This window comes from Xiphophorus maculatus, chromosome 1 (genome assembly GCF_002775205.1).
Source record: "Xiphophorus maculatus strain JP 163 A chromosome 1, X_maculatus-5.0-male, whole genome shotgun sequence".
Classification (NCBI taxonomy): domain Eukaryota; kingdom Metazoa; phylum Chordata; class Actinopteri; order Cyprinodontiformes; family Poeciliidae; genus Xiphophorus; species Xiphophorus maculatus.
Window position 1 is genome coordinate 22,035,770 of NC_036443.1, and position 24,923 is coordinate 22,060,692.

General features: G+C 39.2%; 1 protein-coding gene and 1 non-coding gene across 7 annotated transcripts; both read right to left on the reverse strand.

Annotated features, from left to right (window-relative positions):
- Positions 1 to 777: 777 nt before the first annotated feature.
- Positions 778 to 22,501, reverse strand: zmynd8 (zinc finger MYND-type containing 8). 6 transcript variants are annotated; one of them, XM_023335400.1, is made up of 21 exons: positions 22,351 to 22,501; positions 22,018 to 22,253; positions 17,169 to 17,239; positions 15,817 to 15,980; positions 13,668 to 13,811; positions 11,997 to 12,110; positions 11,268 to 11,360; positions 11,063 to 11,150; positions 10,914 to 10,969; positions 10,754 to 10,831; positions 10,550 to 10,665; positions 9,987 to 10,462; positions 9,768 to 9,896; positions 8,694 to 8,846; positions 7,908 to 8,417; positions 6,124 to 6,564; positions 5,880 to 6,022; positions 5,632 to 5,712; positions 4,801 to 4,879; positions 4,460 to 4,699; positions 778 to 1,922 (listed from the first exon to the last, which is right to left on the reverse strand). In XM_023335400.1, the coding sequence occupies exons 2-21, from the start codon at positions 22,029 to 22,031 to the stop codon at positions 1,744 to 1,746; spliced, it is 3,369 nt and encodes a 1,122-aa protein (XP_023191168.1). In that variant the 5' UTR covers positions 22,032 to 22,253; positions 22,351 to 22,501; the 3' UTR covers positions 778 to 1,743. The 6 variants fall into 6 exon arrangements, with proteins under 6 accessions (XP_023191168.1, XP_005812975.1, XP_023191161.1 ...); XM_005812918.2 differs by having other exon boundaries at positions 13,668 to 13,889; XM_023335393.1 differs by lacking the exons at positions 22,018 to 22,253; positions 22,351 to 22,501 and adding an exon at positions 20,852 to 21,229 and having other exon boundaries at positions 13,668 to 13,889.
- A 1,728-nt stretch (positions 22,502 to 24,229) lies between these two features.
- On the reverse strand, positions 24,230 to 24,302 carry trnak-cuu. The gene has a single exon. It is a non-coding gene; the product is annotated as a tRNA-Lys (tRNA).
- Positions 24,303 to 24,923: the final 621 nt, after the last annotated feature.

Genomic DNA, 24,923 nt, shown 5'->3' on the forward strand with positions numbered 1-24,923 from the left:
TGGCTTAAGAATGGCATGCCAGTCAAATTCATATATTTAAAGATAGGTGGACAAATATTTTTGGTAATATCCAGCATCTTCGCTACCAAAACTTCTATTTTTCTTACAGCAGCAGAAGGACACTCAAGGTAAATCAGCATGTCATACTGCAAATAAAAAATGTTGTTGTGCCTTAGTACATAATTGTCAACACCCCTCCTTTGTGACTGACTTAAATAACTTCTGCAAAGAAGAATGGCTCATAATTGATGCACGATATATATTTTTAAAAAAATTATCACCAGTTTTAACAAACAGTTGTGTTTGTTGCAGCCAAATATGGCTCAATCTTTAACTTTTGAGGTAATCTTTTGTCCATATATGGTTCTCTTCTTTTGCAAACTGCTTTTAGAATTTACTCATTTGGTAAGCTGAAAAATTGAAGCACGACGGGGAAAAGAAGAAAATACATTTGTACTTTTTTACATTTTCATTCTTCATATTGTAAAATAGAGGAGTCCTGTGTTGTTTGCCATCAGATCACCACAGCAGATCCAACAGTCACCAAATTACCTGAAAATTTGCCATGTAAATTCCTCGCAGTTCGCTTTTGTTCTCACAAAAATAAAATGCTTTTGTAAAACGCAGCAACGGCGATGCCAGGGTGCTCAGGCAGCTTCTTTGCTTCTTGGTTTTATCACCAATTTACAATTGGATGATCAATAACATATATTTGCAACACTGCAATAGAAAGAAAATGTGTTTTTATGTCTGTTCAGATCAAATAAGTTGAGAAACTTCTTCACAAGTCCATTTATTCTTTTTACAATATGTAAACAGTAACAAGACAAAGCTCTACACAAACATGCTCACAGGAAATATATGGCTGAAAAAGCAATATATATTTATGTCTACTCAGATGGGCACATTTTTGATTGGATTTACATCTGCTTTGGGTAACTGGCTACACAAAGACTTCACTAGGAGCTGACATTCATGTGAAGAAGTTTCATTTCAAATAACTTTTCTCAACACATAGAAATGTGATTGCAATAAACATACTATAAAAACATGTAACACTATAAATATTGTTCAGGTATCTTCTTACAAAAGCTGTACAGTTTAAATTGTTTAGGCTTTTTAATAAATCAGATTTTTTTTTTTCCATTTTAAATGTGTGGCTATATAACACAGAACTACAATACAAAACTGGTATGAAACCAAAACGCCACCACTGACATGAAGCAAACATGTTGGACTGAAATGTGTCATTTAAACCTGCACTACTCGACATTAAGCAAGTGTGGTTTAAACCAAAAGAAAAGAAAAAATAAATCATTTTAAGTATTTGTGATGGCACCATAATCATTGTGTATAATTGTTGAAGGCTGTTTCAAATGTTTTGTCTCACAATATGGAGAGCAATCAAACAGCAGCAAAGTCCTATGGAGCAGCAATGAAAGAGAAATGAAGAGATTATCCTGTGGGTTGATATAATCTGAGCAACAATGCAAAACTGTAGAATGAAAAACATTTCACATCTCGAGACAGACTATTTTCACATGATTAACTGACTTAAACGCAGATGTGGAAACTGAAAATGAGAAGTGAACCGAAAACAGTCCAGTGACCACATATACAAATGGGAATGAAAGAGAGAGAGAGAAAAAAAAGTGATTTGTCGTCAAGGTGCAGGGCTTGAAGCACCAACTTCGAGGCCACCTGCCTCACATTCACTCCACCGATGTGTCTGTAGTGTATCAGTTAGGTCACAGTGACACCAGAACTGTCCTTGTTTTTGTCAGTGTAGGTGGGAGAGTTGCTTTTGTCCGATATCGAGCCTGCGGCTGAGGGAATGGACTGCACAGCGGGAGAGTGGCCCGATGGTTTGACCAACGGCTCCGAGCCGGGCTCTGCCTCTGCTTCCTGCTGGGATGCTGTGGCTGGGAAAGAGCAAAAACCAACATGAGAGAGAAGACACTTTTATGTTTGACAGTGACTTTTTAACTTTTTGTGCAACACAAAATCAAATCAGGCTAGAAAATTGATATTAAACAATTCAATTTCCTTCAGTTGTCAAAGGGACCTTGCCAATGCACACAAAAATGCTTTACAAGAAGCAATCATAGCTTTTGAAATTTGTCATCATGTCAGGTTACGACTAGGCCTGTCGTGATAAACAATAAATCAATCAATCGCATGATAAATGAAAGTTATAGACCTCATTTTAATTTATCGGCTTTATTGTTTCTTCCTGCCTTTCTCTCTTTCTATTGATGGGTAATGGGTCTCCCATTTTCAAAACCTGAGAGACACAGTAGTAGACAAAAAAACGTAGGTATAACGGGTTCGATCGTGCAGTTTGTCCAGTCACACTGCAAGAGCAACACATCACACACGAACCGATTTCTCTCGCCGACATTCAGATTTCAGACAGAAAATCCGGTAAAAGCCACTATATCACACGTGAATTTAGTGTAAACAAACATGGCCGATGACATAGAGGCAATAGCGATCGTTTGTGAGCTTATTTTAAGCGATAAAAGATGTAACAAAAAGAAAAGGCGTTGGATAAAAGAGTGGAGAACGGGTTTTACTTGCTGCACTATGATGTGGAGGTGAGTTATTCTGTTTTTTCGTCTTTACCATTTGTGTGTTTAAGCTTCATCGGTTAATTTGTATTTACCGTTTTAATGTTTAAAATTACATTGAGAACAATGGGCACAAAATAACGGCTACAAGTCTAGATAACTAATTTTAAAACCAGGCATTAATCAATGTTTTTCTAGAATCTACCTGCAATGCATGTGGCTAGTGTCAGTCCTGACTGAATGAATAGCATTATAACCTAGTTATGTCACATTAACGATGAGCAGCTGAAAAGTTACCGGGTTTATCAACTGCGGTAGCAATTTCCCTCCAACTCCTCTCCTTGTCATTTCTGTGGATATTCTTTGCACGAAATGTTGAATAAACATTAATGTTGTTTCCACATATCATCCCCGATGTCCGCTGAACTTTGGGTTGCCCCGTGTTAGCTGTTTGGGATTCTCCTCCGTGCCTTCCCCTCAGAAAGCACGAATTGGAATCCGTGCTTTCTGATTGGCTACCTGTCACATTCAACAGGCTGCGTTCTCGCTCCCAGCCTGGGAAAACTCCACACACTGCAATAAACTGGCCAAGACAATCCAACATGTTGAATATGCCTGTTTTAGATCGGAGCGGCCACGACGTTCTACCGACTGGACCCGATCAGTCCTAACACACAATACAGGATGATCGGTTACAATTAACGCAAGCGACAATCTAAGAACGTTGGTCATTCAAAGATTGTCATAAGGGGAAAATCGGGGCAACAAATCGTGTAGTGTGAACTGGGCTTAAGGGAGGACTGAACTATGGCATCAGGTAGTCGGATATGCCCATCTTCTCTATCTAAATCTAATGATTATTGAAGGGCAATATAGTATACAGACTTTATAATCTGCACTCTTTTGGTTGAATGCAGTTTTTATTTCCACTTTGATTTTATGTTGTTTGGATTTTATTCAAGTGCATTTTTGTTAATGGAGACTGAGAGTCAATTTTAGTTTTGTTTTTGGTTGTTTTCTTTATTTTGTTTACGAATTTCAGTGTTAAATGTTCTTTTGAAAATAACGTGTACCTATTTTTGGCAGGATATCGCTTGGATTATTATGTCATTACCATTACATCAGTTTAAAAAGGTCTTCAAACAATATTATCGATTATCGCAATAATTTTTGAGACAGAGACAATTAATTGCTCAGCAAAATTTGTTATCGTGACTGATCTAGTTACGACCAAACTTGTATATGTGATTAACCCCTTTACCTCAACTGATGCCTCTAAAATATAATCCACTGCAACCAGCTGCCTTTAAGTCACCTAATTTGTTCTGTAACGACCTCAGGGGTTCATTAGAGAAACACAACTGAGTAAGTGAGTCAGGAGTAAAGGTAAGATTCAGTTATAAAATAATAACCCATGTGCTAGATGACCGAGAGAGCTCAACAAGTCCATCATCCTAAAATGGATAAGGAATCATAACTGCAAACCTGCAGAGAAATGGTTTTTCATCAACCTGAAGAGCATTAATCACAGGCACAGCTAAGAGATCCATGGCAACTTTGAAAGAGCCGCAGAGAACCACAGATTATGCATGCATGTTTGAAGTTTAACACAAGAAACATTGGAGCACAACTGAACTCGTTGGTCGACGTACATAACAACAGCAAAATTCTGGTGGCAACCTTATGTTGTGGGAATAATTTGCTTCATCGCATGGAAATTTGTGATCGCCAAAGGGTGACAAAGGGTACGAATACTTTTGCAGACATTAGACATTAACTTTTTAAACAAGCTAAGGTTGCTTGAAAGCTGCAGTAGCAACAGATGCTACGTTTTAAAGCAGGTTGAAAAACAGTACAATAACTTAAAACTGACAGAATTCTTGTTTTACCCGACTGTGTGCAGGACTTCATGTGCTCAGGCCAGTGTGCTTGCTGACAGGGGTAATCACAGTAGCTGGTATTCCAGCAGCAGTAGAAGATGGCCTCCTTCCTGCAGTTGGCGCACCACTGTTTCTTTTTGGTCTCATCCACCGCCTGCTGCTTCTCCAGCTCCATCTGTTTTTTCACCTCAGCAACCAAACGTTCCCGTTCCTGCTCAAGACTCTGCCTCATCTCCGCCATCGTCAGCTCTGCGTTCAAGTGGTAAGTTCAACATGAAGCCATGCTAACCGTCTTTGAAAATAAAAGGTAATCGCATGATATTCATGCAGCCCTGGAAGCAAAAACCTACCCAGATTATGCTTCATCTCTGATAACTCCTGCTGATGAAGCCACTGGAGTTTTTCAATCTCTATCCTCAGACGTCGAATCTGTAGCAAAAAATAAAAACGATCAAGAAATCAGTTGTGGTTAAAATAAAAGTATAACCTGTTTAAATAGGCATAAGCAAACAATATTTCGTTTTTTAAAGATCTTCAAAGTGCATAGGTAAAACATTTATTTTATAAAAACACAGAAGCAGCCATTAAACAAAACTGTTAAACCCTATAATTAACTGAGGCGCAGAAATACACTGAAACCATTTTCTTCTAAATTATATAATCCAGCTGGGACATTTGGTCTTCTTTCCTTCACTACATTGCTTCACTTATTTGATGAGATTTACTGGCATTCCTTCCTGCTATGGTCCCACCACAGACTTTCAGATTTGGACTTTGACTGGGACACTTCAACAACTCAGAATTAACTTAATCAGTCATTTTAATCTGCCTTGTTTTTACATATCATGGCAAGTTTTTGCTGTATAAAAAAAAAAAAATCGTAATGTTTTCACTCTAGAAATACTTTTATATACAGAGGAGTTCATCATAGTAGAGGCAGGGACAGACAGATGTACTTCTTGTCTTTCAGTTCATAAAACCCCAGTTTCAAAACTCGACAAACGTTTCAAAGCATTTTATTGTTTTTGTGGCATTAGTGGTTTTCGGGGGCAGAGAAGGAAGAATAAACTACATATTTTCTTCCCACCACTAAACACCCTAGACCTCCAAGCTACTTTGTTATTACTACAAGTTTCTTAAACAACTTTTGAAGAGGCATCAATATGAGAGGGAGGGATTACCTCAGCAATCGTGTTTCCTGATGTACTTTTAGAGAGGTCGTTGTAGATTTCAGTCATTGTCCCTTTTATTGTGTCCATAATCTGTGAGAAAAATAATAAAGTTATACATTTTAAATACTTGCAAAGCAAATCCAGAGAACAGAGCAGTAACTTTATCTAGGTTTTAATATTTGTCTTTAAATATTAGAAAATCTATGTGAAGGTTTCTAAACCTATTAGTAATATTATTAATGGGAATTGTGACTTACTTTGTTGGTGTATTTGGCGATATCTGCTGCTACATCTGCTGAAACTGTGGGGATCTGCAAGTCTGCTGACACCAGAGACGACGCAGCAGATGTGATCTGTCCCGCTGTTGATGAGGAGCTTTGAGCTGGGTCTTTTTGTTGCACTGCAGTTGACAAAGATGGAGAAATGTTAAGAGAAATTAAACAACCTGAAATAGTTATACAAGTTTTTTGGTGCATAATCCCAGTGGTGTTTTTATATTACCTTTAGCTGCTTGTCTGGTCTGATAGCGAGTGCTGGAGGAGTTCTGCTGTGACTGCAGCTGCTGGCTGCGCGTCTGACTCTGACCCTGGACACCCGACTGCTCTTCGTTCTGCTGCCTCTGGAGCTTCTGCACTTGCCATTTTTGCGACGACGTCTGTAACTTGGTGGGATTCCAGACCACCGCCTGCTGCACATGCTGAGCCGTCTCTTTAGGAAGAAGCGGCCGCTGTTTTTTTACAGTTGTGGGTGTTGTGGACGTCGTGGAGCCAGAAGGTGGCGCAGTGGTAGATCCACTGGTGGTTGTGGAGGTGCTGGGCTGACCAGATGCTGCACTGGAAACAAGGTTGAGCGCTGCTGTGATGGACGGCTGCAGAGAGTCCTTCAGGTTGGAGGCAGCTTCTCGTGTCGGTGTAGCTGACGCAGCAGATGAAGACAGCTTACCTAAACAAAAAGCAAGAAAGAATAACTAGGACTGCTTAATAATCCACCGCACAATCTGGATTTATAACATCAGCATTTGAAACCCAAACGATGTGAAAAAGCATTACAATTAAACCCCATTTGTAGAATGTAAGATGTATATTTTCTTTTTTAATTGAGGGAGAAAGAGATCATTTTAAAAAAGGAACCAAAGAGTGAGCTTGAAGTCAGACTGTTGCATTAATCTGATTTGGTTTGCATTGTGTAAATCACTTGACCAGCATGTCTACACATTTCAAGGATTCTTCCGAAGTTTAATACGCAACAATAAATATTTTATGCAAATTTACGATGCAGACAGGCAACATTTGTAGAAGAAAATTACACTTTCCTGTTTTTCCTCCCGAGTATAATCACAGGGTTTGAGTCTTCTTGCAGCTTTCTCCAAGTTCTGCCAAATCTAAGACCATTCTGATTTAAAAGTTAAGACCCAAGTGGAGTATGAAAAATGATGATTTCTGGCATTATAGCAAGCTTCACAAACTTCAATGTATTCCTTCTGTTTGTCGTTTTATTTAAGCCAGTTACTGTCAACAGAATTCAACCCACAATTAAAATTCCAGTTTTAAGCCAAGTCACAATAAAAAATAATCATGCCCATAAGCTGATTGTAGATAATGAAACGTTAAACTGCTTAAACATGGACTGAGACAGCTGCAGGAGCAATATTCCTTTGCAGGATTACTCCAGAGGCTGAATGACTGAGGAGAAACATTCCACTGACCTTGTTGCATCTGTGCATCATGGGGTTTGTTGCTTTGGCACAGTGTAATAACATAATAAATAATAATTACTAAACTAAGGCTAAAATAAATCTAGTCTTTAACAACAAATGAAATTAAAATTTGAAAACTATGGGACCGGTAAGAGTAAAAATAGGAAAAGTTGTTCATACGTTAGGGTTGTGGCTTAAACGTTTGTCTTAAAAACAGAAAATGGTTTGAATGTTTTAAATTAAATAAAATCTGCCATGTTAAGGAAAACTATGGAAATTGTCGCTTCTTGCGATCATACAAGTGCAAAAAGCGGTAATGGTAGTCTCTTGAAAATGTTGTCAGAGAATTACCTGAAAATCATATCTACAAATCCAAATGTACTTATTCTACCAAAAATAGTTTTATACCAACATATCCAATCAAGACATTCCAGCATCACTGTGACAATAAAAAAAACAAGAACCATGAGCAGCAGAGTAGACATGGCATGATCCTACCAGTACTTGAGTTTAGGCTTATTTTTAACTAATATTTTGTCTTAAAATGTGATGGAAACAGAGCACAACCATAAAGTGGACAAAGCCTCACCTTCCACCTTGGCAGCGTTGGACTCTTTAGTATTTTTGGCAGCGGCGGAGCTCGGGTCTCTTCTCTGCCTCTTTGCGTCCCGTCCTCCATGTTCGTCGCCCAGATCAATGACGAGCTCTCTCTCAGAATCAGAGTCCTGTTCAGCGGATGCAGAAGCTGTCTTGCCCTCTTCTGGTGGTTTAGGCTTTTCAGTGACGGGTTGAGACTGAGGTGTCCTGGGCTTTTCCTGCAGATCCCTGTCTGGACCGTTGCAGCCCGGCTTCTCTTTGAGCAAAGGCTCAGGGACAGCGGTTTTATCCCCCGTCGCTGTAACTCCCTCCTTACCCTCTCCCTCCGCACTCGCCTTTGACCTTTTTCTTTCTGCTTTCTCCTTGTCCTCGTGTGCAGAGTTCTTGGACCGGTGTTCTTCATCGCTGGGATATTCGCTGTCGCTGGAGTCAGATTTCTCAGAGTCCTCAGAGTCGCTGTGGTCCACATCTTTATACACATCTTCAGATATCTCATTAATACCTGTGTAGGCAAATGTAAAGTTCACAATTATTGTAGTAAATCACACAAATACACAATCTCTGGACTGAATTGGACTACATGTAATTGTCTGATTTAAACTGTACCCATTTCTATTGTGAAGTAGCTTGACATGATTGTTTTACATCGGCACAAGATACAAAGATAGTGTCAGACTACTCAAAACTGTTGGTCAAAAATGATCAAATTAATTATTTTTATATAATTAACAAATCCAAATCCATGTTTCAAACAGTTATAAAGTATATCTATATTTACCCAGCTGTGCTTTGCAGCTTTCAATGGTCTTGTCCAGACTCCTGATGGGTCTCTTCGTAGTGGTGACGGTAGTGGGGGCTGCTTGTTGTTGTTGCTGCTGTTGCTGCACTGTCTCACTTAGTTCCTTCAGGTCCATTTCAGCCTTCACTCGATCTGAGTTAAACATAAATTACAAGACAACAGTCACGATTATCATATGTCAACTATGTACACCCTTCCAATTCAGTCAACAAGATGTTTACTGCATTCCGATGGGATTTTGTGCAATAAATCCACACAAGACAAGTGCATAATTGTGATGTAGGAAGAAAAGTTCTCATGGGTTTCAAGATTTTATTTAATACATTTTTTTTTTACAAACCAAAATCTTACAAGTGATGCCTACATGCAATCAGCCTCCCAGAGTTCCAGCAGTAAGTCTTATGGGGAATGCGTCTATTAGCTTTCCACAAGTAGACACTGGCATATTTGCTCATTCTTCTTTGTAAAATTACTTAGTCAGTCAGATTGGATGGAGAATGTGTGTAGACAAGTCAAGTCCTGTCACAGTTTCCCAATTGGTTAAGATGAGTACTGCGGCTGTGCCATTCTAAACTTATTCAGCTAAAATAAAACCTCATGACCACAACAAAAAAGACAGAAAACAAGTAATGACCATATTTTAATAAAATATTGTGATGGCATGACCAACTTTTCCATTTTTCAACAGTCTGAATGTTATTAGCACACATGTTAATGACATGTGTGCTAATATATAATATATGATACATGGAATGTATCATATATCTTTGTACTTAGAATTACACACAGCTTTACCACTTCTACTATTTCAGTAATAAATTAGATGACTTCTGAATGCAGGTGGTTGCACTGGATTTCATTTGGCCGTATCAAAGTAAAAGGGATGGAAAGTAAGTTTTTTTTCATTTTTAAAAACATGCACTACTTTGCATTGTTATTAAAATCCAAATTGAATACACTAATGTTTCTGGTTGAGATATGATAAAAACTTAAAGGGACCTATATATTGTTACTGGGTTATCCATCATAAATACTATTTTATGTGTTACTGACCAAGGTTAAGGTTGAGGATGCCTCCAGTTCCTGCTGTCCTGTCCTGCTTAGGAACCAGTGCAGAGTTTATGGGTTTTGGACTGCTGCTCACACTAGCAGTTGGACCAGGCTTCCCCGATACAGGAGATGCTGTAATTACAAGATTTTGCTAAGAATTTCAAAAGCACTAAAATCGTCATCATGGCCGCCAAAGAAAAGGAAACTTGAAATATGATCTACCAGTGCAGTCCATCGATTCCTCTCCAGTGCTGTAGTGTAAGGCAGGGTTCCTGCTCGGCTTCTCGGTTTCTTGCTCCCCATCAGACCCTGTGTGAACCGAGGAGTTGGTGCTCATTGGAGACCGAGGCATTTCCATCATTGAGGCCCGCCGGCTCATCCCGCTGGGCGTAGAACTTTTGCTGAGGATCATCTTGGGAGAGGAAGTCATGTCAAAGTTGAAGCGGAGCTTGTCTGGCTTCTCTGTTTTCACCGTCCCGGCATTGGGGTTGTTGGGGTCCGCCAGCATCTGCAGCTGGTTGTTGGGTGTGTAGGGAGTGCGGAAGGGTGCGTAGTTAAAAATGCCAAATTTCTTGCGGATGTTTTCCACGTAGACCTCCATCTCTTGCATGGCGCTGTTGAAAATGCTCTTTGTTTTCTTCACAGAGAAAGGGATTTCTTTGGACATCAGGTAGCAGTTGTTGATAGGAACCCAGGCGCTGAATGGACGACGGCAAAAAGAATATGAAAATCAGCAACTTAGGAAAATTTATTAAACGATTCGCAACAAGAGCTGTTTCTCTTACCGATCATGTTGCCCAAAGAAGCGTGCGTCTACTTGACCATCCTTTTCTCTGAGTGCTTTTGCCGGCCAAAAAGGAAAACCCTTCAGCTTAGCCCAAACCAGAGGGTGAGGCTGACTCTATTGAAAACAAGGAAAAGTAATTCAATATGCTTCAAATATGTAAACACTCTGTAAATATGGTACTCAAGATAAAGCAAAGACCTACACATGGCTCACAAAACCAGTTATCCCTTTTTTGGCAAGAAGACAAATAGCACTCCGGACACACCTCAATCTCATTCATCTAAAAATGAATTTAAAAACAACATTAATGACACACTACTTATTGTTATTCTGTCCTTAACAATTTAGAAGAGAACTTTTACCTCATGTTCACAGATCTTGACAATGACCTTTGCAGTTGCTGTTAATTTATGATTACCTGAAAAAGAAATTGTTGTAATTTTATTTTCTTTGGGGATTTGCACAATAAAAGGAGTAGGTATAAATATTTATAAATGACAAATTGCCAAACCTCCATTATAGATAATGCAGTTGTGTAAGATCCACTTCATATCAGCAAGAAAAGCCTCAGTGCAGCCGTACATTTTCTTTTTCACATTCTATCAAGAGGGAAAAAATATATATTTACATATTCAAGGACAATAAAACATTTTAGTGGAAAAAAGTAGCATTTGGTAAAGCTGTCCTTTGCTTTGAGTGCTTAAAAATGTTAGTACCTTTTCTATAGTACTTAGGTCCATAGGGTGGAAGATGTACTCTGCATAATCCGGATGCTGTTCTAGTGACACGGGTTTCTGAAACGGCTCTGTCTGCTCATTAAAGACAAGCATGGGACAACTGTTAAAGGCTTAACTTTGAAAGACTAACCTCCTGAAGCCACAGCACCCTTTGCATCCATGTCCAAGATGCAGTTAAAATAAATTCTGATTTTATTGCAGTAGCATAATCCCACACTGAAAATTTTGTTGCAAGATTTTGAAGATTTTTTTTTTAAAACCTCCCTGTTCCAGACTCTTACTGGTGGGCAGCAGATAAGAGAAATGTATCAGTTTGTCACATTAAGTAATGGATTATTTATTGAAAGATTCTTGATATGTTGACCAAATTAAACTTAAATTCAAAGTGTACAATTTAAACTTTTTGTGGTCCGGACACAGTTTTATAGGAATTTTGTTTTAAAGGGAACTAAAACTTTAGTTTTACTGTGAGATTTTCTGCTCTATAGAGCGAGTACACTCCAACAAAAGATTGGACTTGGATTGGTTTCTAAATCTTTCAGTATGAGATCATGCAACTGCAATGAAAAAACAAAAAAACTGTATATAAAAATTGTAGGAATTTTTTAAAGCATAGTTTTCAAAGGTTGCTGTTTGTTGCAGGATTTTAGAATATTATTTCAATAATTTGTGTACAATACAATACAACAAATAAAATGGCTTCCTTACCCCAGGCTGTTTGATTTTTTGGAGTGCAAATTTCAGTAAGTAGGAGAGTTGGTCTATCGTTAGCATTGTCATTGCTTTGCTCTGGGTTTCAATGCACTCAGCAACTGTTATTTTCTGAAGGAAGATAAAATGAAGACAAGAATTATTGTATAATCATAATAATAATAAACAAGCAAAGTTAAACTTTGTAAAATTTATCCCACAGGTCATTTTAGCTATACATCTTAAAAAATAAACCAGTTTTTTTTCTGTAAAGCCCCAGTTCATGGTATTCTTATAGCATCAGGTTGAAAGACCCGATGCTATAAGAAAATCAGAACTTGCACAAACTGAGTCGCAAATGCAGAGTGTAGCCAGGGGCATCACTGACTCCCATTCCCAAAGGTTAAAAAATAGAAACAGCTTTAGAGAAATGCAAAACAAATTATTTAACAGATTACTTTCAAATAAATAATTCAAATTAAACAGGAATCATCAAATATGGAAGTGGTAAAAAAGATTAGAGAGGAGACATAACATTATAATTTTTATATTCATATTTCATTACTTAACATTACAGTTTTATCGTTTTGTAAATATGCAAGCTGTAGTCATAATATCAATCAGATATTAAGTATTTGTCCGTTAATTTGTCATTTTGAATTTTATTAAACAGGTGACCAACTTTTAGGGAAACTAAGAAATTGATCTAAATTAAAAAAATTTAAAAACTACTTCCACTCAAATCAAGCACCTGCTTTAGCAATACTTTGCATGCAGAGCAATTGCATCTACATTTACACTGGGCCCTGCTCAAGGTTCTTTACTTGAGTTGCACCTGTACATCATTTAGAATATAGTTAAATATATATTAGTAACTCCATTCAAAAACCAAAACCCATTACACGTTACATTAGACGTTACACACAGTGATACATTTCCAGTGTTTATTTCAGGTAATTCTGTTGATTATGGCTTAGAGGGAATAAAAAACTCTCACAATCCTCTCGAGGCTGTGGGATTCCCACCACACCTCTTTCTTCCACTCAGTTTTTCATTCAAATTTTTCGATAAAGAAGTGTTTCCCCAACCTTGGTCCTCCAGGCAGACTGCTCTGCATGTTTTAGACGTTTCTCTGCTTTAAACACACCTGATTCAGATGACTGCAGTTCAGCAAAATCCCGATAATAAGCCTAAACTGAAATTAAGGGAGCTGTAGCAGGGAAACATGCAGGGCAGTTCGCCTTTGAAAAACCTGGGCCGCAGTACAGCTACTGTCTGCAGGACTACAGGATAACTTTTAAGTGAGTCATCTTCCTCGTGTTTATGAAGGCCACCCTCATTAGCTATAATCATTCAAATAACATCTGAAAATATCAGTGTGTGTATAATGAATTCATGTAATTACAAGTTTTTACTTTATGATGATTATTTATTGAGCTGCACCTGAGCCCACGTTAGTCACATTTTGTTATTTTGTGCAGATCTTCATCTCCTGTAGTGACAGGATGATGTACCATGGTGGGTCATTTGTCTCCATGTTTCGGCCTGTACCACAGGCTGAAGCAGGTCATTACACTGACTTATGTCTTCACTGGGACACCTCATTTTTGTCAGCTGAGCCATGCTGAATTTAACAAGCATCTGCCTACGCCCACACCCACACACAAACACACGTCGTCCGTGCGATACCTCACACTCTGGACAGAACCAGTCGCCCTCGGGCTCGGCTGGTAGTTTGAGGCACTTGGCGTGGTACACCCTGGGGCAGAGCTCACAGCAGAGCACCTGACCCTCGCGGTGGCACAGCCAGCAGTAGAAGTCATTCCTGCCGTCCTGCGGTACAACATCAACAGGGTCTGTGGTGAGTGCTGGCTGCTTCATATAGTAAAAGGGACCATGTCTTAGCTCTGACTGAAATGCAGGCAAGAGAAACAGGGGGCAGGTTTCAAAAACACGCAGGAACACAAAAAAAGGTGCAGTGCAACAGAAACAAGGTAGTATTAAGGTGAGGCAAGCAGGGTAAGCGGCACAAGGGACAATAAAGGCAACAAAACCTACACAATGTTGCTTTTTGCAAATAGGAGAACAATAAATCAAATCCACTAAAATTGGGCTTCCCTTTTTAAAAGATACATAAATGGTTTGATTGTGCTCATGGTGAATACAAGTGATAAAATTTAACAGAGTCAAACCATAAACTATTTTGCCAAAAGTATTCATTCATGAATCCAAATTATTGCTATCATGGCCACAGGTGTTTAAAATCCCGCATCTTTTCATGCAGACTGCTTATACAAATTTTTGTGAAAGAATGGGCCCTCTCAGGAGCTCTGCGAATTGCAGCAAAGTTCAATAACAGGATGCCACCTGCGCAATTGTAAAAATTTCCAAACAATACGGTTAACTTGTAGTGGTATTATAACAAAATGGAAGAGATCAGGAATGACAGCAACTGAGCCAATAAGTGGTAGGACATGTAAAAATCACATAACAGTGAGATGGTGAAGCATTCAGGGGATAAAGGTCAAATTTTCGGAACAGACACTTGAGTACAGAGCACCAAATTTCATGTGGCCTTCTAATTAGCTGAAAACCTGTGTGTAGAGAGCTTCATGGAACTGGATTCCCCATGATGAGAAGCTGTGTCCTAAGCTTACATAACCAACTGACAGACTGAGAGTCAGTTCCTTTCACTGGACAATGCTTGTATTGCATAAACCTCCAAACTTTGTGGGGAAAAATCTGGGGATAGTCCCTTCCTGTTCCAACATTACTGTACAAAGCAATGTCCAAAAATGAGTGAGTTCATGGAGGACAATCAAGGAGTTCCTGACCTCAACCTGATAAAGCTTCTTAAGCTAGTGCAAGCCGTAGAAGTTGGGCCGGCATCGTGTTAAACTCTATGGATTAGAATTGGGATACCACTCAATGCCATGCGTTTCAAGGCATCTGAACAAATACTTTTGGCAGCGTAGTGAATTTAATGACAATCATATTAAGACAAAATATGCTCATGTCAGAGTAAAAACCAAAATATAAATAAATAGATGCACTTATCAAAACAAACTCAGTGTCTGAAATACATGGTTATGTTTAAAATGCACTTAAGTCAAAGCTCAATATGCACAATAAGTGACTTTTTATGCATTGCTATTGATCAGCAGAGTATTTTTATTTCTCTCAGTTCTGCTGGTTGAATCTGTTTACATGATGCTTATATTGATGTTTTTTCATGCCAAACAGCTCTGCTGACTCTTTTAGGAAAATGAGGGACTGGACTACGTTTCTTCAGTGACTCATTTCTCTTTGCATACCTTCCGCTATTTGTAGCACTAAAGCAAGTATAGAGAAGTCTGATTCATTACTGTCAGGAAACCTATTCACCTCTGTGGGCCTTTCAACCAATCTTAAGTGTGAAGAAAGTACCGTGTAGCTCAAACAGTTCAACTGGATAAATATTAGCATGAACGTTGCAAGTTCATTAGCCAGCAATTATTACACTCCAAACAGTCCTTTGCAGTACGAGTATTGCACACACTGATATTGTTATTATGATATATGTTGCAGGCTTAATCAGCACATTGGACAACTACAAGTGAATTGAAAATAATTTGGATTTAATCAAGATTATGTGTTTGGTTTTTGCTCTGAGAGAAAAAGGACTAGTGCCAGGGACTGGTCTAACAATATTTATGTTTTAAAATGTTACACAACACAAAGACACTTCCAAATTAATGAAGAGAAGTCTGTGTGTTAAAGGGACCCCTGACGATCTCTTACAATCCGATAAAAGCAGCAGGCCAGGCCTGAGTTTGCGATGAGCCTCCAGGAGCCTTACCTGGTCTTTGTTGTTACAATTCACAGCTCCTGGCTTTTTCTTTTTCTTAAGGGGACTGGGAGAAGTGTCTGAAGGAGAGTGTCCATTGGAGGAATGGGTCGGACTTGACACCTTTCGCTTCTGTGGTGCTGCTGATCGTTCCGCTGAACCTGGTGCATCAGGTGCTGAGATGAAAAGGCTTGTGTCATTCGAATTGCACCACTTGTTGTATAAAAGTAGACAAGTTAGACCAAAAATAAATTAATAAATGCTCCAACAGATAATTTCCATTACCAAGAAAACATGTTAAGCAGAGCAGTAAGCTAAATTGTTTCATTAAGCAACACACCATGTCCTGCTCTAAAGAAACACAAGAACACATTAGAAACAAAGTCATTGATATCAGTTAAGAAGTTAAGGGGGTTAAAACGGCATATTAAGAATCAGAAATTCCAGAAAACATAAACCAAAACCCTAACAGGACTACTCCAAGAGCACAGCAACTATTCATCCAAGTCACAAAAAGAGCCCAGAACAATATCAAAAATACTACAAGCAACAGCTTCCTCAGTTAAAACATTGGTGCTTATGATTCAACAATGTAAATGAGACTGGGCAAAAATGACATCCATGGGAAAGGCCAAAACCACTGCTGATTCTGTTGAAAAAATAAAAATCCATCCAAATCTAACTAAGATGTTGATGCAAGACCCATTCGTGCTTGAAAATCCTCCAATCTGCTACTCCTACTAAATTAAGAAAATTCTGCAAAGAAAAGTGGAATAAAAGTCTTCCACATTGTTTGCAGGTAATCTCTAAGCTTAGAGAGCAGTGGTTATTTCACATAGGGACAGTTTAGTTTGGATAGTTAAGGTGAAATCATTTTGAAACTGCATTTTGTATTTACTTGGGCAAATCTCTCTGATATAACTCATTTGACGATTTATTACATCCAAGTACAACTAACAAGGCAATTAAGGGGAAATAAAATCATAGAGATTTATATCCTAACAAGAGCCTAGCAATATTTTAGTTTGATTCCTTCATTGACCTAAAGATTTATTTCAACACCATTTACATCACTGCAAAAGCAACCAAACATTTTAAATATAGCTAAATAAAGGAATGCCTGAAATCTTTGAGTACATAAATTAAAACATTAAAACAAATCTCTAAAAGGCTTCATCTAAGGTGAAGGGTGTGTGCTGATTCCTGATGGAAAAAGCCATACAGTCATAACATATCACTGTTGCAGATCTAATGCCCATTAGCATGCATTAACCTCTCAAAATCCAATAGGAAAATCCTGTTGTGTTCTCCGACACCATCATGTTTGACTTCTGATAGGACATGCACGGCCTTAAGAGACCTACCTTTCGATCGCAGAGAAGCGTCCATCCCCTCTACCACATCCGGCTCTTTCTTTATCTCCTCCTCAGCCAGACTGCACAGCAACGAACACGAGCACACAGGAACACAGGAAGAGGGGCAAACACAGAGTCAGAGAGGGTGTTCAGAAACCACATCAGCGTTATCTGTAAACAAGTAGAACACCACCTAAGGCACTGGGTCCCAGAGGACCTGTCAACAGGGATTCTACCAGTTTCCATTGTTTTTTTACATCTCATCAGACTTGAACGCATCTTTGACTTTTAATGTGACGTTCAAACGCTTTCCACATTTTCAGCTACTATCAAGTCGGAAAATGTTCTTTATACTCCAACAGAGAGACCAGTAACAATCACCATGGCAACATTAATTTGACAAATGAATGATCACAACAACACATAGGACCTCTTAGCCAACATTACCGAGTATCCGCGCTCGTCAGAAGATGTCACAGACGAAGTAAAATTGTGGCTCAACTGGGCCACGGCCTGTTTTGTTTATGACAATTGGCGAAAAGACCTAGACTAACAAGAAATCCAAAGAGAGCTGCCCCATGCGAAGAGGACAGCCTCTCATTGTAATTAACAGTACACACTTCTACCACCTTCCAAGCCCCTTCAGTAACAACAGCAGACTCTCTGGAGGATTTAGGCCTTTTCTTGGAGACCATTCAGGTCATCTCAATATTCTCGAACAAAATCTTTACCAAATAATCTGTTTGGAATCCACCAACTATAGAGATTCGCTTTCACAAAGCCTGCTCAACATAGAAGTCAAACCATTAACCTCTGACAAAAAATAAATAATAAAAATAAATAATCCTCACTCCCCCCCGTCTTTGCTCCTGCAAAGCATCTCGTTCCCTCTGTGGTTACAAAAAGCAGAATAAAAAGAGGGTTTGGCAATAAATGAGGGTCTTTGGCTCTTCTTTTGTCCAAGCAACACAGGGCCTCGTTCCAAGGATGTGCCCTTTATTCAAAAGACCAGGGAAAGAAGCCCTCCAGAGAACCCCTGACAGGTCACACACTCGATCAGTTAATAGCTCTGGCTGCTGCAGCTCTGGTTTCCAGCTGAATGATAGGGTTTCAGTCTGCAACTCGAATGCCCACAGTTGTGGGATGGTTTTATTTTCACTTGGAAAACTAAAACAATCCTCTTTACGCCTCCAGACTCCATTTTTACAGAGAAACTCCAGACAAAGTTGGTTAAATTGCAGCCAAGCTGTGGATATACGATGGATAAAATGTAAGCCCAAAAGTCTGAATGTGAACAGATGATCCAAAAGATAAGATTTGATACAAACAATGATACAAACAATGAAACCCAGATATAATGCAATCAGCCAGTAGTTACTTAAATTCCTCTTTGTGGTTCTTCTACAACCCAAAGACCTAAACAAAATGACCATTACTCAAACCAGGAGAGACTTTAAAAATGAAGCAATTAGAGAAAGTTTATCAAACTGAAATAAAAACATTAAACAAAGTTTAAGCTATGACACATGGAGATCTTGTTTCAGCTAGACCAGCTTTCTCACAAGCGCACACACACCCCTTCAGGGCCTTCCTGTTCCGGACTGAGTGAACAAACGAGGCCCACATGAAAATAAGAGACGCTAGCCGAGTCTCCACCACAGCCCTGAAAAGGAGAGAACGTTCGCCATTCTTCAGCAGAGCTGCACAACAACCTCGTTTTCAAAACCTTCTTAGAAACATTGTCAAGAAATTTCTGCAGCCACCAAAAAGACAAGATGAGCTGGAGTAAAAAGGTATCCAAAAGGGCTTTTTTTCATATCCATCAAGCAGCAAGCAGACTTAAAGGCAAATAAATCCCCAGCAGAGAGTCAGATATATTCCAGAAAGAGCAAATAAAAAAAATTACACACACACATTTCTCTTCTGCAAGTACTGTAGTACCTGATGGACAAAAAGGAAACAACACTGAGTCACTGCCTTCAGATTCCACTCCTGTGAGAGACGAGCAGGGTTCTCTCGTCACAGAAAATGGAGGCCACAGCTTGCTACCCTCCCCCCCACTCTCCCCCATCCCCCACTCCAAGGCTGAGACTCGGGCACGGGCACATCCACGCAGGAGGACCGGCGAGAGATCTGTGGAGATTACAGTCCAACATTTCTGAAAAAATAAAGACGGTTGTGTCAGGACAAACCTTCATGACCAATCACAGAAACAAGAGGGAAAACAACAGCGAGGAGACACGGGAAAATCCAGCAGGACGAGAAGCACCGGTCTGGATTCTCCCACCCCCCACCTCTCCACCTCTTTCAGTATGTCTTCGATCCTCTTCCATCTCTCCTCTATGAACACCACTGTCGCAGAATAATTAGATGTCATTTTTAAGGAAGGAGAGACCCAGAATGTGAAACCAAAGTCAGATCCTGACGAGCCCATTTCATAAGAGGCTTGTTAAATTCCTAAATATCTGATACAAAGCAATTTCAGAGTACAGAGACGATCTATCATGTGCAAAACAATATGTTGGACTGAAACTCCAAATGAAAGCAACTTAGATTGGTTCCACTGGCTAAAAAAGGAGCAACAAATAAGCATACGGAGCAGAATGCAACATAAAAGTAACAAGAAAACCATTTTTCAGCTATACAACACAACTCAGAAGATCCAAAACCACCAAAGAGACTCAGTTTTCCAACCCAGTAGTCACTAAATAACTAATTAGTTCCTACATTTGATAAAATAATGCATTTATCTGCAATAGAAAAACTTATCACAACAATATTCATTGCTATCATACACAATAAATCCTGTAGAAGAGAAAAATATTAGACCTGGATTTTTATATAAGGCTGTACAGGATGAACCAAAGATGGCTGTGGAATTTTCCAGAAGGCCCTTGCTCTCCCTGCCGTGCTCCCTCCGATTGTCAATCTTTAACCTCAGCTCTGGCTGCAATTGGCTGGAAGGCCAACAGGCTGGAACGCCATTGGTCGGCCGCACTGTGCCATACAGATCAGTGTGCGGGCTCCCCTCTTCCTCTTTAAAAAGCCTTTTTTGCTGCAATGCAGAGATTTTCCACCTGCATTAGTCGGTTTTATTTTTCTCCTCTCAGTTTAGCTTATTCCCCATCTTAATAATGGCAGCATAAAATTCTAAAAAAGGGGGATTTTAATCAAGGATTTATGGGCGATTACATTTGTGCATATACAACTGTGATTTATGGCTCTACTATTCAACATCTGTCACCCTGTTGCCTCAGAAGGAGGCCCAGCTTGGTTCCCCGACTTATCTCACTACCAGTGAGAAAATTACACGGCATGCTTTTGATACCTAATAATCAAGCCAGTAAAAGTTTGACTTTTGGTTTTGATTTTACAACGTGAATTAGTCGCAGGCCAAAAAACCCTCTCTGATTGTAATGTTCCTATTTTCAGGGTTTATGTAGATCAAAACTGCCTCATGTCAGCCCACAAGAGAAAGAGATCCCTCTTTGTTTCCCCCACGCAGCTGAGATTGCTATAAGGGTGCTACATGACGTAACATGGTGTTCTGCCTATGTTCTGATAAATATAGCATGACACAACAAAGCATTTGCTCACATTTTGAGTAATCTGTTTCATATTTTTTTTTACATAAAATCTTTTTTTTAAAGAAGTCATTTTGAGATGTTTGAATATAAAATAACCTGTCTTACCTTTGTCCGACTTCCTACATTGAATTTCTAGTTGAAGACAAACCTAGCTGGCTTTTTTGTTTATGTGTTCAAAGCTACGAAAAAAAATAGAAAGCAGCAAGAGTAGGTCGAGAAAAACAACCTAACAAAGATTAGATCCAATCACTGAAATTCTTCCTAAATCCTGTTCAGATGTTTAAATATTACATAATACAAAGATCCTCTTAAATCTTGTGTTGTTTCTTTGTCCTGGTGTCTGATCTGCAATAGGGAGGGTAAAGTTCTTTCAACATGAGCTCTCTGAACACAAAATGGCCACTGTGTGTATGCGTGTGCGTGAGTGTGAGTGTGTGTGTGTGTCTGAGAGTGGAGGAAGCAGCTTCACAGTACAGTTGAAGAAGTCAGGGGCGGAAACCTCAGGCCCATGACTCTAATAAGTCCCGTCTAGTGTTTTTCAGCTTTAAAGATTAGACTGGCGGGAAAGAGGGGTTCAAAAACAGGTTTGAAGCTGCAGTCATTCTTTGAGGAGTGTGAAGAATAGAAACTCCTGTGTCAACAAACAGAAAGTCATGCAGATTTCAGTTTCAAAATGTTTTAAACTGCTCTAAGTTTTGCCCTGAACTACCTTCACTTCTTCCAAACCCGCATGTTGCCACTTGCTCTTCCTCCCTGGGCCTGGCATGAGATAAGAAGCCAGAGCAGAGCAAGTATACTTGCACAGGGTACATAGTACCCCCAACCTGCCCATCCCCCTTGTTTCTCTGCCAGGCTACAACACGAGAGCAGCAGCAGAAGCAAGGAGATGAGAGTACAACTTTTAGATCAAGCTCTCTTTTGCCTTGTACACAGGAAAAAGTAAAAGGATTTTAAATGGTGGGATCTGCCTGCTGTATGGCAGCCTGGCTGTCTGGGGCACACATGTGACCCTGAGACACAGAGAGAGAGCAAGGGTGATTGTCGTTACCCAACCCACCAACCCCCCAACCCTAAAAAACCCCGGTGGAAGGCGCAGAGGCCTGACGAGGCCTCCAATCCAGCCCAGCTCCTCCTCCTCTTCCTCCTGCTGCACACTAAGCTGACTTTAAAGGTGTGCATATTCATCATGAGAAACCCCACAAGTCAGCACGACAACAAGAAAGGAAGCCATGTTGCTATCAGAAGGCTGAGATAAAAAAGACAGAGCTTACCTCTGTGGATGCATGGCTGCCTGACACAATGTTATGTCAACACTTATAAAACATGGAGGACACTCTCAGCCCTCAGCCGGGGAAGGCTCCGCTCTTCAGGCAAGGCGATCAGGCCCCGGCGATGTTAGCCAGATCCTGACTGGTCGCCTCCCTCGCAGGCGAGATACAAAGCTGCGCCTGATTGGCCGAAATGTTTCCTGAGTAATTATCTTTGTTCAGTGCAGGCAGGGGCAGCTCTGTGAGAGTCAGAGGCAGGGGAAGAAAAATGAGCACAGAGCTAGGTCTAAATCCACACAAATATATGATTAAGAGGAGCATTTTTGACATACAAACCCTTTGTGAGAGTGTTCTGAAGCGTCCAGGAGGAGAATCTGTCGGCAGCTCTCTCAGTGGAGGATTAAAAGAGTGAAACTGTCAGCCTGTGGAGTGTTAGGAGCAGGACACCATGGCTTCCCTGAACAAGCCTCCATTTTTTATGTGGAGAGGGCCTTTGTTTAAACTCCTCCCTCCCACTCTGCTTCCTCTAGACTTGGAGGGGGTGGGGGGGAGAAGAAGCCACTGCTCTGCACCTATTAAGAATGCAAAAAGGGAGAATTAAGCTGCGAGTGATAAATGATCTACACTGACTTACACTACAGCTTGTTGTGAAGGGAATCAAATAGACTAACATGACATTTAAACATAATTCAATATAGTTACTGAAGTCATAATCTTGGCAACTAAAAAGGTCACCCAGAGGTAGACAACCAAATAAAAATGCATTTATCCAACATCTGAATTATGATTAGCATTTCAGTTGCTAATGGTTGATTAATTAGGTTTTCCCATACCTTATTTTTGTTGCCTCTTTGGGACTTCAGGACATTTTCACACAGTTGTAATGTTTTTTTTAATGATGACATAGCCAAAAAGCATTTTAATGGGGGTGGGATCAAACACATTGTAGATATACTGTAAATCCCAATAAAAACCTCACTCTAAGCTGACAGCATATTTTGTGACAATATTATGCTCTGGAAGGGATTGGAGCAAATATAGGTAAATCTCAATAAATAGAAAATCATTGAAAACTCCTTGTATTTCAGCAATTTAATTCAAAAATCAGCAAACTAATTACACAGAGTGATATATTTCAAACAGTCATTTAATTTAATTTTGATTACTATAGTCTACAACTAATAAAACCCTCAAATGAAGTCTCTTACAACAATACATGAGAACATCCATCCATTGTCTACACCCACTTATCATTTCAGGGTTGTGGGGGGGATGGTGCCTCTCTCTAGCTGTCATTGGGCAAGAGGTGAGGTGCTGTCTCTGAATATGTCACTAATCCATCACAAGTACACACATAATTAACCACCAATAACTCTCTGCTCATTTAGAGAGATTAATTTACATGCATGCATGTTTTTAGACTGTGGAAGGAACAACCTGAAGAAGCCAGAGGGAACACTCAAACTTCATGCAAAAGGAGGCCGGGATTTGAACCAAACACATTATTGCAACATTTTAGTGTTAACTGTTCTACCAAGCAGCCATACATACGACCCATAAAAAAGGGTGTTACTGAGAAGCATGTCCATATATTGTAAAGTATATGTAAAGTATACTCATTCAGATATATATATATATATTTTTATATACTTTAAGTGACAACTAACATTTATTTTATTTATGTATTTGCTAATATATTTATTATTCAAAACTTTTCAATGTCCAATGTTTATATATATGTTTACTATATATTGGCTGCAATGTATTTGCCATTATTTTAGGTTTAGTCACCGTTTGGATGTTAAACATTAAGTAGTTATTGTTTGTCTTAGGTTTTTCAAACATTTCCTATTTATTTTCTATTTGCTTATAGCACAATTGTGTTTCCTCATCCCCCATAACTGTTTGACTTGATTGTCTTATCAGTTATTCTTTTATTAAATATTTGTAGTGCTTTTTTTAGTTCATAAGTTTTCAACCTGAGAAAATAAAGACTTGTGCTATTGGAAAAGAAGGAATAATTGTTTGACAGATACCCCCAGAATTGTTGCCAGGTATTTAAATAACATGAAACATTAAAGAAATGAAAAATTGCTTCATAAATAACAGGTTTAATCATACCCGGTCAATCATATTTTTGTACTAAGTTTTTTTCGTATCTACACTAAGACAACTGATGCCTGCATTTAAAATTCTAGGAAATGAAAAATTTGGTCGCCCAACGTGGGGCTCGAACCCACGACCCTGAGATTAAGAGTCTCATGCTCTACCGACTGAGCTAGCCGGGCTGCGAAACTCAGGAAAACAGGCGCCATTTTTCCGTCACATACCAGCAAGTGTAGCATGCACTTTGTCTAATACTGCCCTCTACTGTTTACAAGCGATTCCTTCGAGTGAAATACCTTTATATCAGAAATAAAATATAGTATATGTGCTTTATGTTCGGCTGTATCTTTAATTTCAAGGCCAAGTACGAAAGACAAATTAATAATCTTGTATTTTATTGGTAAATAGTGACTCTTTTTTTTTTTTTTTACAATAAATTAAGTAACGGTTGGTTAAAAATAGTTTTAGGTGCTTGGTAGCTAAATGTGCTACGTACGTCTATTCCGTAACATTACATTGTCAACTTTGGACAGTAATGGACTTAAAAATAATTCATCTAAACTGATTAAAACATGTAAGTTCATAAGTACTGAAATATTTGCATATAAACGGTTTGGAGTTGTAAATGGACATACCTCTCAGGCGACATCAACGTAACGCCAACCCAAGTGCAACTTCCGGTCACTGTAACAATGGACAAAAAAGGCGGAGTGACTAAAAGATAAGCTATGAAAAGTAGCGAAAAACTGTTATAAGATAAGATAAGTAATACATCAATATATTTTTACTCAAATAGAAATAAA

Excerpts from the sequence above, each read along its gene's own strand:
- zmynd8 (XM_005812918.2), bottom strand. Across the intron at positions 15,981-17,168 it reads CGCTTCTCTGCGATCGAAAG|CACCTGATGCACCAGGTTCA; the intron begins GTAGGTCTCTTA and ends TTTTCATCTCAG. Across the intron at positions 10,970-11,062 it reads CTGCATTATCTATAATGGAG|GTAATCATAAATTAACAGCA; the intron begins GTTTGGCAATTT and ends TTTCTTTTTCAG.